Source organism: Lycium ferocissimum, chromosome 4, assembly GCF_029784015.1.
Source record: "Lycium ferocissimum isolate CSIRO_LF1 chromosome 4, AGI_CSIRO_Lferr_CH_V1, whole genome shotgun sequence".
Taxonomy (NCBI): Eukaryota; Viridiplantae; Streptophyta; class Magnoliopsida; order Solanales; family Solanaceae; genus Lycium; species Lycium ferocissimum.
The window spans coordinates 45,374,263-45,389,192 of record NC_081345.1 but is presented as its reverse complement, the minus strand read 5'-3'; the positions used below and the strand labels follow the sequence as shown (position 1 = coordinate 45,389,192).

Below are 14,930 nucleotides of genomic sequence, written 5' to 3'. Positions count from 1 at the left end.
AATACAACAAATATTGCCACCAATGATCATATATTTTTGTGATAACAATCCTTCTGCAGTTGAAATCTTGTTTCATAAGAATTGCTGGAACTATTTCATGGCTAATGACAATAAAAATACTTAAAAGACGAAAACATTGACTCCTTATATTTATAGCCCACTTCCTTTCATGGGAAGCTTTTCAAACAAAACTTACAAATTTACTCATAATTACCTAATAATCAACATAAGATGGGACCTTACCTTTTATACCCTTATTTAGCATTACAATATACAAGAAAAGTAAATATTTATATTGTGCATGTTAGTTTACACGAAATGAACTTAAAACTTATTATGATAAGTAGTTTAATGAAGTAAATCATGCATTAATTAACCATGATTAAGTGATATAACTCTATGTGTAAACACATCTCGTGCTTTAATTGATTAGGTGCAAAATACCAAAATTTTCCTGTGAAAATAAAGAATTTTCTTTTATTCACGGATGCTACAACTGAAATAGAATAGAAAAAAAAAAACACATTTAAAGGAACTTAGTCATGTGCATTATACACCTTAAATATCCATATATAATGGGGTAGCATTTTGGTCGATCGATGTAGGGCTACATCCACGAGTCAAGATATTTACTCACAATTACCTAATAATTTGATCTGGTTGTGTAAATGTTTTTTACATCGTTACCACAATGGACACATACAACTTTGAATTGCATATATCAATTTATTTTTAGGCAGAGTAGCTGGACTTAAAATGAGATCATCGGTTTTCGTACTTTGTACTATATTTTTAGTTGACTATTTGTTCGCATTTGTTCCCCATGCGAATGCATTATGCCCCGTTTAATCGGTTACACCAACCAACATAACAACTCAACACTCCAAATGGCATAGGCGCGGGAAGAACAATATAAGGTCTCGTAAGATGGAGTGACCTACGCATAGTGTTGTAATCAGAAACATAGTTATCAGTCAAGTGTTTATTTTCTCAGGAAAATGGGTACTAAGGTATACCGATAGTCATAGAAAGTGTGTAAATTTGTTAACACGAATGCATCAATGTGTTCGTCCTGATTTTGTGCGTCAAATGTTCAACACAAGAAGAAATAGAATCCTACAATTGCGATTTGTTGTTGTTCTTCATAGTCAGTTCATTAATCTGTCAATCTCCTTCAAGCCTCTTAGCTGCCAAATCATACCAACAATGAAATGCACTGATTCACCAAACGGATGCAGTAAAAAAGAACACAGAAAACTACATAATTTCTTTGCAACAGCTAAATAAAATACTAATGTATTATTATAGGTTCATAGTACAGACTTAAGTTACATACTTGAAAATAAAATACTATCATCAAGCAAAATCTACAGAATCAGAACCTCTGTCAATGAACCTGCCTTCGCCCTGGATGCCTAAATTACTCGTCTGGGTCGCCACAAGATATATCCAAATCCTACCAAAGGAAAAATGACCTGATCGTTGTGAAAGTAATTAGTGTTACAATGGAGTGAGTTAGTTAGCCTTGACCTCTTCCACGGTATGATCGTCCTGCAAATGCCTTGTTAACCAGCTGGTGTTGCATACCACCGGCTCCTCGGCCCTTTTTAATTGTGTTACTGCTTGACCCATTTGTAGTAGCAGCCGGTCGCTTCTGACTGTGAGCACAATATCATATAGTTAGATATTTCTATCTTCAATTAGAAATACTACTGATGACTAAAGTCAGATATTTCTTGACGGAAAGTTGCCTTGTCCATACAATTCGTCATACTCAACGTTAAAGGGGAAAAAACAGATGTATGATGATTTTTTGTGTTAACATATGAAATGCTCCCTCATTAATGATGCTACTTCATTTCATGCACATAGAGGTGTATAAACTAAAAATTAGGTGGCTTTCCACAAAACAGAATACCAAAATTGGAGCCAGCATCCTATTTTCTTTTCAATGATCCAGAAGTTGAAACGTAATCAAATCTTATATTGGATCATCCAAGCATTAGCATATACAGCTTGGGTTATAACATCAAGGAATAAAAGAACAAGTAGATGCACCTCTCGGTAAAGTCCTTATATTGCTCCGAGAAATCCTCTCCCAGTCTATCTGACGGTTGTCCAGTCACAATCTTGTACCCACAGAGGCTGTTTGTCGCGTTTGGAGTCTATAAATTCAAATGGAGAAGCATAAGCAGGTTGATTCCCTGAATCAGGTATATTATCAGTTGTCAAAAAATAACTCTTACCTTGTGAGCTAAATGGTGGAAGGTATACAACAAACACTCGATACACGTGTAGTTAATTTCTTCAATCTTTCTTCGAACCATATATTTCTGAGAGGAAAACCAGAAAGTCATTTTCCGCAAGAGTTTCAAAGCATTTCAATCAGGAGATCCTAATGAATGGAAACTCAAAGAATATCTAGTAAGAGTATAACCAACTTATGTTGTATGAGCAGGACTTGATTAGAAAGAGAAGATGACTAATAGGCTAAAAAAAATGCTGAATGGGAAACACAATTAACAGGTGTGAATAAACATATGCCCCTAAGCAACCAAGAAAACATACATCACTGATTTTTGTAATTTTGCGAGTAAAGAAAGACCCATGGCAAGCAACAATTTATTGTCTGTATTCTCTGAGTAGTACTTTTATGTGCTAAACAACAAAAGAAGCATTGACGTTGAAGAGCAAAAGGTTAAGCAGGAATACTGGAACAGATTTAGGACCCATTTGGCCATAAGAATTTTTCACTTTTTTCCAGAAAACATTTTCACTTTATTTGGAAATCAACGTTTGGCCATGGAAATTCCAAATACAACTTCAAATTGTATTTGGAATTTGAAAAGCACCTAAAATCCTGTTTTCACTTTTTTCACTTTCAGTACGTTCAAACAACCAAATATTCTTTGCAAAACTATAACCATCTTCAACTCCAACTTCAAAATTCCAAATAAAGTAAAAACTATTGGTTTTCATGGCCAAACAATTCTAAATTTACAAATTCAATCTTCGTGAAATTTTCAAAGAAAAAACCTTTAGGAGCTGAACTACTGATGGAAGCAGCTGTCGAGAATCCTGAGTTATTGCATAAAGTGAGCACTCCGCAAGGTTCTTGAGCAAGTCCAACTTCCATTGTTCTGGAAGCTGAAAACAAAAAAAAGTACATTGCACTTGATAACTTGAACAACCTAATCATAAGATATGGGCCGTTGAAGGATGGTTAAAAACAAGAACATAACTCAAATATTGATATCGGGATTATAAAAATTACTAAGTGTCGAGCAACATTTCTTATGGACATAAATGTGCTGACTCTATTGCATCAAAATATAACTTAAGCATTTTGCTAGTATAGTATGGAACTCAGAGAAATTCTGCAGCAACTAATATCATAGATCGCACCTCTGGCAGAAGTTAGTAATTATCAAGTATCAAATAATCAATCAGTTTCGATTGCCAAAACTAAAATAATCATGGGTGCGTTACTGAGATTATACACCCGAAAATAGTTGGACACTAGCTAAGAAATTGTGTCAAACCATAATATTCTGCTAAGGACATTATCAAACTAATGCATGTAATCGCTACTTACAATATATACTGATTCCAGCTCAGTCACTTTGGTAAAAAAGATAAACATATTTTTTAATTCTCCTGAAGTCCTAAACTTCAGTTGCATTTGATTTTTCTCCTCAGAATTGTGTTTCTCGAACTGCCACACAGTAACGGCACCTTATTAATGTCTAGAAATACTGTATTTTACAATGTACACTATAAACCGTGTCAAGCTATAGCATTTGTCTCTGCTTAAGAAATGCTTAAGAACTTTATTGGGACACTAGTGAATATCGTTATGCTATTTGGGAAAGAAAAAGCTCTTTGCAGCTTGAAAGTACCAGTTATAAACTTCATTCATTAACCCATCAACACGAATTCTTTGCAAAACTATTTTGAATTGCATGATGCAGCTGTAAACCTAGTCACCTAGATAAGATACCTAAAGAATCCACAAGTACACGTGATTTCTAGAATTCCTTAGTTTCCTTCAAAAATCATAACTGCTCATTGATCCCAAAAAGGACCACCTGGCACTCCTCTCTTCTGTTTTGGCACTTCAATACGTTGTTTAATTGTCATCTAAAACAAGTCTCCTAACCAACTAATTAATTAATCTACTAATCCTTTAATCTATAAGGTGCGCAAATCCAACCTAATAACTGCCAATAAGCTTTCCTACACCATATATAGAATTAGTAGAATGGGCTCAGGCATTCTCTCTCATAGTGACAAGAAACAAATGGTTCTACAGTATCAATGCATAAAACAGGTAAAAAAGATAAAATAAAGCTGCGGGGAGATACCCTGAAGGAAATTAATTTATTCATAATCTCATGAATCTCTATTTGAAAGAAAAATAATTGAACCCAAATCTCATAAGTTTTCTCAATGTTCTCCAAAATTCACGTAACCCAACAGTTAAGTGCGTCAAATGCATTCACCGCATGAAAAAACTAATAAATATAGGAGTAATAAGAATTACCTTGTCAAAAACAGGCATGATTTGCTTGTTCAGATAGTTGAGAAACTTACTGCCCGATGCACCCCTCTGAAGACAAAGAAATGCCAAGTGAATGACTATTGTAACAGACATCGGGCACATAAAAGGAAACAGTCATCTACAGTGGACAAATAAAGGTAAAAGAGCACACACCTTGAAGAAGGGAAAGGCCATTGAAAGGCATAATATGAACCTCTTGATATGATCAGCATCCGACACCTACAGAAACAAGCACTTAGATTCATATCCCAAAGGTTAGATTCATATCCCAAAGGTAGTAGGCATCAATTTTCCGAGTTTTGTTAAAGGAAGGTTGCAGAGAAGGAAAAGGATAATCTGAGTATGAACTCCATCAGACAAGGAATGAGATACCTATGATAGTAATAATCAAAATTAACTGTAGGCCTTCATCAAACCATCGAAATACTATCTTTGAGTACTATGTAAACAGTACCAAGACACCCTGTACTGGAGTTTCTTCAACGAAACAGTACAATACAACAAATTTCTGATCAAATATTTACCCAGAAAGCATTTTGTACTAGAGTCAACACGCTCATTTTTTTAAAAACCACAAAAAGTCTGTTTTCCTTTTACCTTACAACTAAAAGACCTGGAAACATATTCAGTTCAAAATTCAAGTAAACTATCCAATCAGATACTAGAACATTAACCTCTAATAACTGGGTATACCTCAAGATTGAAAAGCGAGAACCGCACAAAGCAAGCAGAACTCAATATTGAGCACGAAGTGAGAAAAATCATGAACTTCAACAGGGAACAATAAGGCAGCTATAAAACTACAGCAAATAATGCAGTGATCAACTGAGCACTGTCACAGCAATGAAATGTTGCTTAAAACAAATAACATAACAACCACATAAATTAGGGTTGGCTACCAACGAAGGAAAAGGAACTACCACTTACATCGAATTGAGCATCAAGATCTGCCTGACCTTCAATAATCTCAACAAGCTCCTGAATACGCTCTGCAGGAGCTTTATGGCCAAATAAGCTCAGGCTTTTCAAAAAGTCCATGAACATTTTAAATTCATCAGCCGTTACATCTTGCAAATTCTACAAAAAAAAAAAAAAAAAAAAAAAAACATTTTAGGATTGATTAACAAGAGCAAGGACAGTTGAAAACCACGTATACCCATAATAGAATCATCAAATGTGAATTAATATTTTTAGCCAAAAGTTAAAAAGAAAGTGATAAGAACGAGAACTACATTCAGAAAATTAACATGATACCAATCCATACCTGCTTCACCAAAGTAGTTATGTGCCTCTCCATCAGCTCCTGTGGAACTAGGAGCTCCATCTTAAGAGGGAACACCTGCAAAGTTACAATAGCAAAGATGAACCACAAACTTAAGAAGTTCATCAAAAGACCTTCTAGGTAGGTAGTAAGCACTTCTGAAAAGATAAAAGCAGCTAGTTCAAGTCAAATCATCTGCAAAGTAATATTCATTATCATGTTCACAACAAAGATCTTTTAGTCACCATGTCGAATTCATTCACTTCCTTGTCAAATGACCACCAGCAAAAGTCAATTGGGAATAGTCCCTTTTCCTTTTCCTTAACAAAATACTTCAAGAGTAGGAGAAATAGTAGACCTTATCTCTAAGAAATAACAGAACTTTTTCACGAATGCTTTCCCAAGTGCTAAGATCCTCAGCACTCCGATCCTCGATGCTCCCAATACGCTTAAACAAAGCAGTTAGAGAAGCTGCAGTAGACACGTGCAATCAAATCGTAAGCAGGATAACCCATGCAAATACCAAGATTCCAAACACGTGACATGCAGATAAGGAGCCAAACATCATATCCATGAAGCATTCAAATATTTAATGTAAATTACCATAAAACCAGTAACTTAACCATTTTACATAACATGGCAGCTTTTAGTATCAAGGCAGACATTTTTTTTTTGTAGTAAAAAATTGTATTAATGATGGGAGTAACCCCATAAACAAGCCGTATCCAATCAAGGGACCTAATGAGTGCACCAAAAAAAAAAACTAGAAACAAAGACACTACTGTGATATTTTACAATATCATTGTCAATTCCTTTAAAGGCCCTCTTGTTCCTCTCCTTCCATATAACCCACACAATAGCTAACGGATCAACACCCCATGCCCTACTTCAGACGGCCCAACAGTCCAATACCTCCTTTACTGTGTCCCGCATCAACTATTATATTCCAAATAAATTTGGGACCACCGAGCACAATCATATAGCTACCTGACAATGTAAAAAGAGATGGTCCAAATCTTCACCCGAACATCTGCATATGAAATACCAACCAACATAGGTGACTCTCTCGTCTTCATTAACTTCTCTGTTGTCAGTATCACTGCCACCGCGGCCAACCATGCGAAGAGAACACCTTTATGGACACCCTGGGGATCCAAATTGAATGGAGTGAGGATGTTCCTCTCTCACTAACAAAACATTGGTAATATGATTTAACAGTGAACAAATCCTACTCCCTCATCATCTCCACAAAACAAATGTATCATACGGTGCATTTGCCTATACAGTGATCAACCATGTTTTGAAATTTGCCCCGGAAGTTCCTCCTAAATCAAAAATGCCAATGAAATTCCCTCGCATGTGTCCCACAAATATGTTGGATAGTCCGCTCTTTCTAGCATGGGACACTAAATATGTTGAGAAATGCAAGCCTCAAGTCACTCTCTCCATATCACCTGTCTTCCAAAAAAACTAATCCTACTTTCAGTTTTATCACTATAACACTTACCCTGGAAAAAAAAAAAATATGGCCGCTGAAATCACTTCTTCATAAAACTCCTCAAAAGATCGCACCCAAACGAAATTGTGATGTTTCTAGTCCATTTCCCCCTTTCTGTACTTCCATATTTTTCTGCTACCACTTTCCTCCCAAAAGCATTCTCCTCTTATCGCAAATCTCCAATCTATTTTCCTAGCAAGGCTTTGTTGAACAATCTAAGATCTTTCTGTCCAAGTTCTCCCCATTTCTTCAAGGATGTGACAACCTTCCAACTCACTAAATGAAACTTGCTTGTTCCATCAACAGCAAACCATAAAAAATTTCCCTTAAGTCATTCCAGCTTTTCAGATAACAACATAAGTATGAAGAGATGCCACACAAAGTGCTCTTTGTTAACACTTCATTCTCTCATTTCAACTACCTTTTCTGCATCCTACTAATTGTTTCTCAACTATCTCAATCAGCAAAATTCTATACTACAAGATCCTTGTTTGAAGCACCCAAAGGTAGGCCCAAGTTGGTAATACGTAATGCAGCATCTGTGCTCGCTCTTCAATGTTGTCTACCTCGCCCACTGGTATGACCTCATATTTACTGAGACTATACACTTGTTCTGAAATGCAACAACTCCCCCACCCCCCCCCCCCAACCCGAAGTTGGTAATACGTAATGCACCTACCTTACAAATTAGCATCTGTGCTCGCTCTTCAATGTTGTCTACCTCGCCCACTGGTATGACCTCATATTTACTGAGACTAAACACTTTTTCTGAAATGCAACACCCCCACCCCCCAACCCCGAACGAGGCAAAGAAACCTTTTTTTTATGAAGTAGATTCCATTTTTTTTCTTGATAAGGTAAGATTTTATTAAGTAGGCATTTGGCCATAGAAACCAAAAACAAATTCACATTTTTTGGAATTTTTGAAGTTGGAGTTGGAGTTGTGTTTGGCCATAGTATTTGAAAATAATATTTTGTTGTTGAAATGTACTTTTCCAACAAGGTTTGGTTGTTTGGAGTTGTGTTTGGCCATAGTATTTGAAAATAATATTTTGTTGTTGAAATGTACTTTTTCAACAAGGTTTGGTTGTGAAAAAAGTGAAAAACAAGTTTTGGTTGTTTTTCAAATTCCAAATACAACTTCAAGTTGTATTTGGAATTTTCATGGCCAAACACTGATTTTTGAAAAAAGTGAAAACATACTCCGGAAAAAAGTGAATAATTCGTATGGCCAGACGGGTCCTAAAAATGTACAAGAAAAAAGCAGTTCAGGTTACATTAGAAACCTAAGTATTCTCGCATGTCCATCATGTTATCTAAATTCATAACAACATTTCCATCTTTCCAATAATTCAACTAGTGCAAACAACTATATTTCACAGATTGTAACTGCTCCTTTTTTGCCTTCAAAACACCTCAAATTTCTTTCTTTCCATGCATCGGGACATGCAGTTTCTAACACGTTCCTGAACGTCATAGGACTTGTCCACTGAATACCAAAGTTGGATATGAACATGGTCCACACCTGCCATGTAAATTCACAATGCACAACGATATGGTCCAGAGATTCACAAGCTTTCTCATACAAGTAGCATCTGCTGCACATTTTCCAACCCCTTCTCTTCAAATTTTCTTGCGTTAGACAAGCACCATGAGACACTAGCCACCCAAAGAAAGCAACTTTTGTTGGGACTGTAGTCTTCCAGATCATCTTCCAAGGCCACTTTTGTGCTTGCCCTGGCTGAATGGGATTTTGAATTTTATAAGATGAGCTGACAGTAAACGAGCCACTTTTACCCCCTTCCCAGATTAAGCTATCTTCTCTAATTGGAATTAACACTGCTGATTGCAGTTTCTGGATAAATAAATCAACTTCTTGCATTTCTCTATCAAAGAGATTCCTTCTGAACTGAAAATTCCATCCTGAATCAATAAATATATCAGCTAAGAGGACTTTCAGATTATACGTCAATCTGTACAAATTGGGAAATTGATTTTTCAGCAAACCATTACCATCCCAATTATCTTCCCAAAGTCTGATATTTTTCCCATTGCCCACCCTCAAACCAACATACTTATTGAATTCATCCCAAAGATTACATATCTGTCTCCAAACAGCAACACCATATGGAGTCTTCACTGCTTTAGATGCCCAAAAGCCCTCTCTTCCATAAATCACCTCTACCACTTCTTTCCAGGGAACTTTTTTCCCATCATTAAACCTCCATAGCCATTTACTTAGCAAGCTATGATTATGGACTCTAAGATTTCTAACTCCCAGACCCCCTTCTTTCTTATAACTAAATGGTATTTCCTCCTTTCTTACTATTATTTTTTTATTGTTATTGTAGATTCCATATTTAGTAGATATAACTTCCTTACATAATATGTTCTCCTAGCGAATCTCCATAACTATATCCCCAAGAGTACAGCACTAAACGTGGATCGTCTCCTGATTCCTAAACCTCCCTCCCATGTGGGAACTATAATCTTCTTCCACTCGACTAAGTGAAAATTCATTTTCCCCTCCTTCCCTTCCCTAAAAGTTTTTCATCAGCTTCTCTAGTTTATTAGCAACACTTAGCATATGGAATATAAAGACAAAATATGTGGGTATGTTAGAGAGAGTTGACTTCAATAATGTTATCTTCCCGCCCTTAGATAGATGTTGCCTTTTCCAACCATTCAATCTATTCTCAAACTTCTAGGTAACTGGCTGCCACAAATTATTATTATCTTTATATTTCCACTAGAGACAAGCCTAAATACATCGTAGGCCACTGTACACCATAAACACCTTCCAAACAACGGATGTTTTGTACCATCCTACCGGGATCAATTCAGATTTTTGTAGGTCTAAGTGTAACCCCGACACAACTTCAAACAAAATTAAGGTCCTGAATAGATATTGAAACTGTCTAATTTGTGGTTCACAAAAAATTAATAAATCATCAACAAATAATAATAAGATATAGACAAATTAACCCTCAGATGATCACTTTACGCTGACTGTCCATAAGCCTACTGATAGCCTTTATCAGTAAAAAGGAATAATAAAGGTGATAAAGGATATCTTTATCTAATTTCCCCTGGAGCTTTTGAAAAAATTCACAGGGCGTACTATTCACTAGGATGGAGAATCCAACTATAAACATGCAATGCTTTATCCACGTTCAGGCAAGTGTGGTCTCTAGGGTTATATTGTGTCAATTCCAAGAAAACATATGACCAAGGAACTTTCCATTCAACCAACGATGTTGGGCCTAATCTGATAAGATTAGAACTAATGTAGTCCTTTTGTGATAAAGTAGTAAGATTATACGTAATTGTAGTCTAAATGACTACTCAAGTTAATTCGTTAACGAGGACATCAACATTGATAATGCCAATTATTACGAAACAAGGATAATTGTGTGAATAATCAGGCCCACTAATAATAGATATATATATATATATATATATATATATATATATATATATATATATATATATATATATATATATAAGTGGAATAATTAACTGTTACCTTCTCAAAAAAAAAGAAGTGGAATAAATGACCACAAAATTCTTGGACTTTTATGGTTTCGGGGAGTCGGTGATTTAATGACTAAACTTTAGGAACAGAAACTTACTCTTCACATCCTGACGTAATACGGTCATAAGAGCCTTGTGTACAGCATCACGCTCTACATTTTCTCCTGACATAATGGGCATAAATTGTATCAATATGAGCAAATGATGTGAACCAACCAAGCTCATAAGGCATTCAACACAAAATTTACCTGCAACGAGGAGCTGACCAAGAATGTCAACAATTTTAGACAAATGCTCAGGTGTATCTTTGCAGAAAAGCGGAAGTCCACGGATCGCTTGTACACGGACCTAGATATCAAAAAAGAAAATACAAAATTTAGTTCATAACACATGGTTAAAGTCAAAACTGGTTGTGAAATGTACCAACTTCTTCACTAATAAGCAATACTGTAATTACAAATATTTTCTTACAATTTCTATTAGATAATAATGAGGACTAAACCACCGTAATGCAATGTAGAATTCCTCGGATACAACATCCATACCCATCACACCATCACATTATTTTCCTTTGGCAAGCAACGTAATAAAGCTGGATAGATATATACACCCGGCATGTCTCTTAGTATGTCAAACTTGAATGATCTGGAACAGAGTAATTAATATCTTCTAGTTAAAAAATCAAAGAGTCATATCTATAACTTCTACTCAGTGGTGGATCCACATATGAGGTGGAAGTGCACGTGCACCCATGGTAACCTAGCTAGGACTCTCTAAAGCAGCTCATATTTTATGAGACCTTTCACTAGTAAGAATTTTCCTTTTAGTGAATATAGATTATATTTTAGTCAAACAAAGTCAAGTGTGTTTTATTTTGCAATAGCTTTATCCATCGAAAGAACAGAATGTTTCAATATATTGTCCATCAAAGAGCAGAAAATCAAAGACGCTAAACAGAACGCCCACCAAATACAAAGCAAAGGAGTTCTTTCGTCTCAAAATCTGAATAATATTCATTACTTAAAGTGGTTCTTTCAATCATTCATCGAAAGGAGACACTTGATTTCGAATTTGACCAATTGAGATATCAGGAAACAATATTCTGAATTTCTTCATTCGAAGTGAATTCTTAGCCTATTTCTATATTCTTACTTAGACAAGTGACTAGTGGTAGGTCGACATCAAAGGCAATGGTCCACCCATGCCCTCCAAATCCTAGATCGCCTCTGCTTCTACTTGAGATATGAATAAACACTAGGTGGCACAATAAGTAGTGTTTAAATTAGTCAAAACACCCTAAAAGGTTAAAGGTTAAATGGTCTGCAGGGGAGCTCAAAGGGCCAAGGCTATGTCATAATAGATCCAAACACTTGGACGATTCTTACCAGGAATCTTAGCAACCTATATGCTCCGTTTCTTCCTCTACGAACGCTTACACTACGAGTAAAGGAGTACGGAATAGACTATGGACAGACCCTTTCAACAGAGACAAAGGTCATTTCTATTATGATCTTATTTTTCTTGGCTACATAGAGATCATGACCATTGCATCAGTAGATGTGAAAAATGCCTTCTTGCATGGGAACGGATTGACTTGTCAGCAATAACGGATTAGGTCCTAAGGTAAGATTTCGATAATACAGCCAAAATGCTGAGCACTCAAGGACGCGGCCTAGTGGCCAATGAAGTGAGCACCATGAGGTGTCAGGTTCAAAATCGGTACATGTGTTAGTTGGAGGTAGCAGGTACCCAATAGAATTAGTCGAACTGTTCCGGACACCACTGATTGAAGGTTATTATGATTTATGACACATTGAATAGTCAATATACTTTTTTCATTCTCAAAAAAGCATTACTATAGTGGAATCTACTCAATGGTCAAACAGGCACACATGTATGGATTGAATACTAACCCCGAGCTGATCATCTTCAATTAAATTGAAATGCTCATCAAGAGCTTGCGCCTCTAACTGAGGAAAAAACTTGAAGAACTTAGGGATGAGCTGCGCAGCAAGTTGCTTAGCCTTCACACTGCCATTAGCTGCTGCAATAATGCCCTCATAATCCTGCCTATGCTGTTCAGCCAGAGCAACAAACAATTTACACACTAAATAAAATCAATCCAATCAAACCTCTCTACAACATCATTGCTTCCGAGATTTTTTGGTTGCTATAGTGATTGACTGTTTTACACCTATAACAACAATTGACATTTAAATAATATTTGGCTGTTATAGAGAGGTTTAATATCAAATCCTAAGCTTTTCTTTTAGACTGAAAAAAAAAATATATATATATATATATATATAAAATCTTTCAATGATGAAATTATATGTTCATATAAAAACTTGTAAATAGTATATTGAAGTATCAAAATCTTTAGACCTATTATTGGTAATAGGTGAGATTCTATTTCCATAAAGATGATTAATTAGTACACTATCAAAAAAAATATATATATAGACTCCCTCCGATTCAAAATAAGTGTCACTTAGCCTTTTATTTTGGTTCAAATAAGTGTCCACTTAGCCTTTTTATTTTGGTTCAAAATAAATGTCCACTTACATTAATCAAGAAGGAATTAATTATTCTCTTTCAAATTTACCCTGAGTTTTTATGTAATCAAGAAACTATATTAACTACGTATCCAAGGGTGTGGCCTAGTGGTCAATGATGTGGGTTGAGCACCCTAAGGTCTCAGGTTCAATTCCCAGCATAGACAAAACACTAGGTGATTTCTTCACATCAATTCTAGCCTTGGTGGAAGGGTATGAGGCGGCAGGTATCCCGTGGAATTAGTCGAGCTGCGCACAAGCTGGCCCATACACCGCGTTTATTAAAAAAAAAATGTATATTACAAGGTACTCAACAGGGGCGGATTTAGAGCATGCCGAGGGTGTTCACCCGAACGCCCTCGGCAAAAAATTACAGTGTATATACAGGGTAGATTTTTTGTATTTATGTACATATGTTAACTTTTGAACACCCTGAATAAATACAAAAGGTTAGCTCAATCAGTCCAGGGTGTTCAAAATTGTCATTGCGTCCTAGGTTCGATTCCCATTGACAACATTATTTTTTATATTTAGCTTCTGTTGTTTTTTCGAACCCCCTGAGTGAAAATCCTGCCACTGGTACTCAAGGGTGTGGCCCAGTGGTCAATGATGTGGGTTAAGCACCCTAAGGTCTCAGGTTCAATTCCCAGCAGAGACAAAACACTAGGTGATTTCTTTACATATGTTCTAGCCTTGGTGGACAGAGTTACCTAATACTTAGTGTCAAGTATCCCGTGGAATTAGTGCACAAGCTGGCCCGAACACCACGCTAGGTACTAGTATTTAATTAAGAGTAGTTTAGTCAAAAATATCTTTTTTCTATTTCTAAGAGTTAGTATTTTCTTAAAAGGCTAAGTGGACAATTTTACTAAAATATAACATAAAAAATCGGTTCCGAGAAAAAATTGGCTGTTATAATGAGATGTTGTTATAGAGAGGTTGTCTGACTGTATATATGTTTAATAGAAGCTTCTGGAAACCCTAATAGCAAAAAAAAAAAAAAAAAAAAAAAAAAATTACGGTGAAGTGGAGAAAAATAGTACTGACTTGAGACTTGTCTTTAGCTTCGTTGAGGCGTTCACCATACTCGTATAGCTTCTCTATATCATCAGTAGTATCCGCCATTAGAGGCTATAATTTAAATACAGTTGAGTTTTTTTGCGGGCTAGGGTTAGCAAAAGTGAAGGAAGAAGAAGAGAGGGAAGATTAGGGGTTAAAGGTTTTTTTTTACTCTTTTTTGAAGAGGTCGGTGAAGGGTAGTGTGACTTTTTTTTTTTTTTTTTCGGAGAAAGGATTTGTGTGAACTATCAAGTGTGTAATAGAAGGAGCTTGTAGAGTTTGTCGGATAATTTCAATAATATACAATTCAGCATAAAAAATTACATTCACGTTATTATATTTTTCTTGTAGTAGTATTTATATCACACGATATATAATATTATATATTTACTGTAGATAATGTATAATAATGTATAAAAAGGCCATTTTGGGTAATATTAGAAATATAGGCCATTTTGGATA

General features: G+C 35.7%; 1 protein-coding gene across 2 annotated transcripts; it reads right to left on the bottom strand.

The window, feature by feature from the left end:
- Positions 1-2,006: 2,006 nt before the first annotated feature.
- Positions 2,007-14,673, bottom strand: LOC132053267 (apoptosis inhibitor 5-like protein API5). Of its 2 annotated transcripts, XM_059445221.1 has the most exons (12): positions 14,457-14,669; positions 12,768-12,929; positions 11,103-11,202; positions 10,953-11,018; positions 6,181-6,293; positions 5,826-5,900; positions 5,489-5,638; positions 4,715-4,780; positions 4,544-4,609; positions 3,037-3,147; positions 2,247-2,333; positions 2,007-2,165 (listed from the first exon to the last, which is right to left on the bottom strand). In XM_059445221.1, the coding sequence occupies exons 1-12, from the start codon at positions 14,532-14,534 to the stop codon at positions 2,022-2,024; spliced, it is 1,218 nt and encodes a 405-aa protein (XP_059301204.1). In that variant the 5' UTR covers positions 14,535-14,669; the 3' UTR covers positions 2,007-2,021. The 2 variants fall into 2 exon arrangements, with proteins under 2 accessions (XP_059301204.1, XP_059301205.1); XM_059445222.1 differs by lacking the exon at positions 12,768-12,929 and having other exon boundaries at positions 14,457-14,673.
- Between the last annotated feature and the right edge of the window lie 257 nt (positions 14,674-14,930).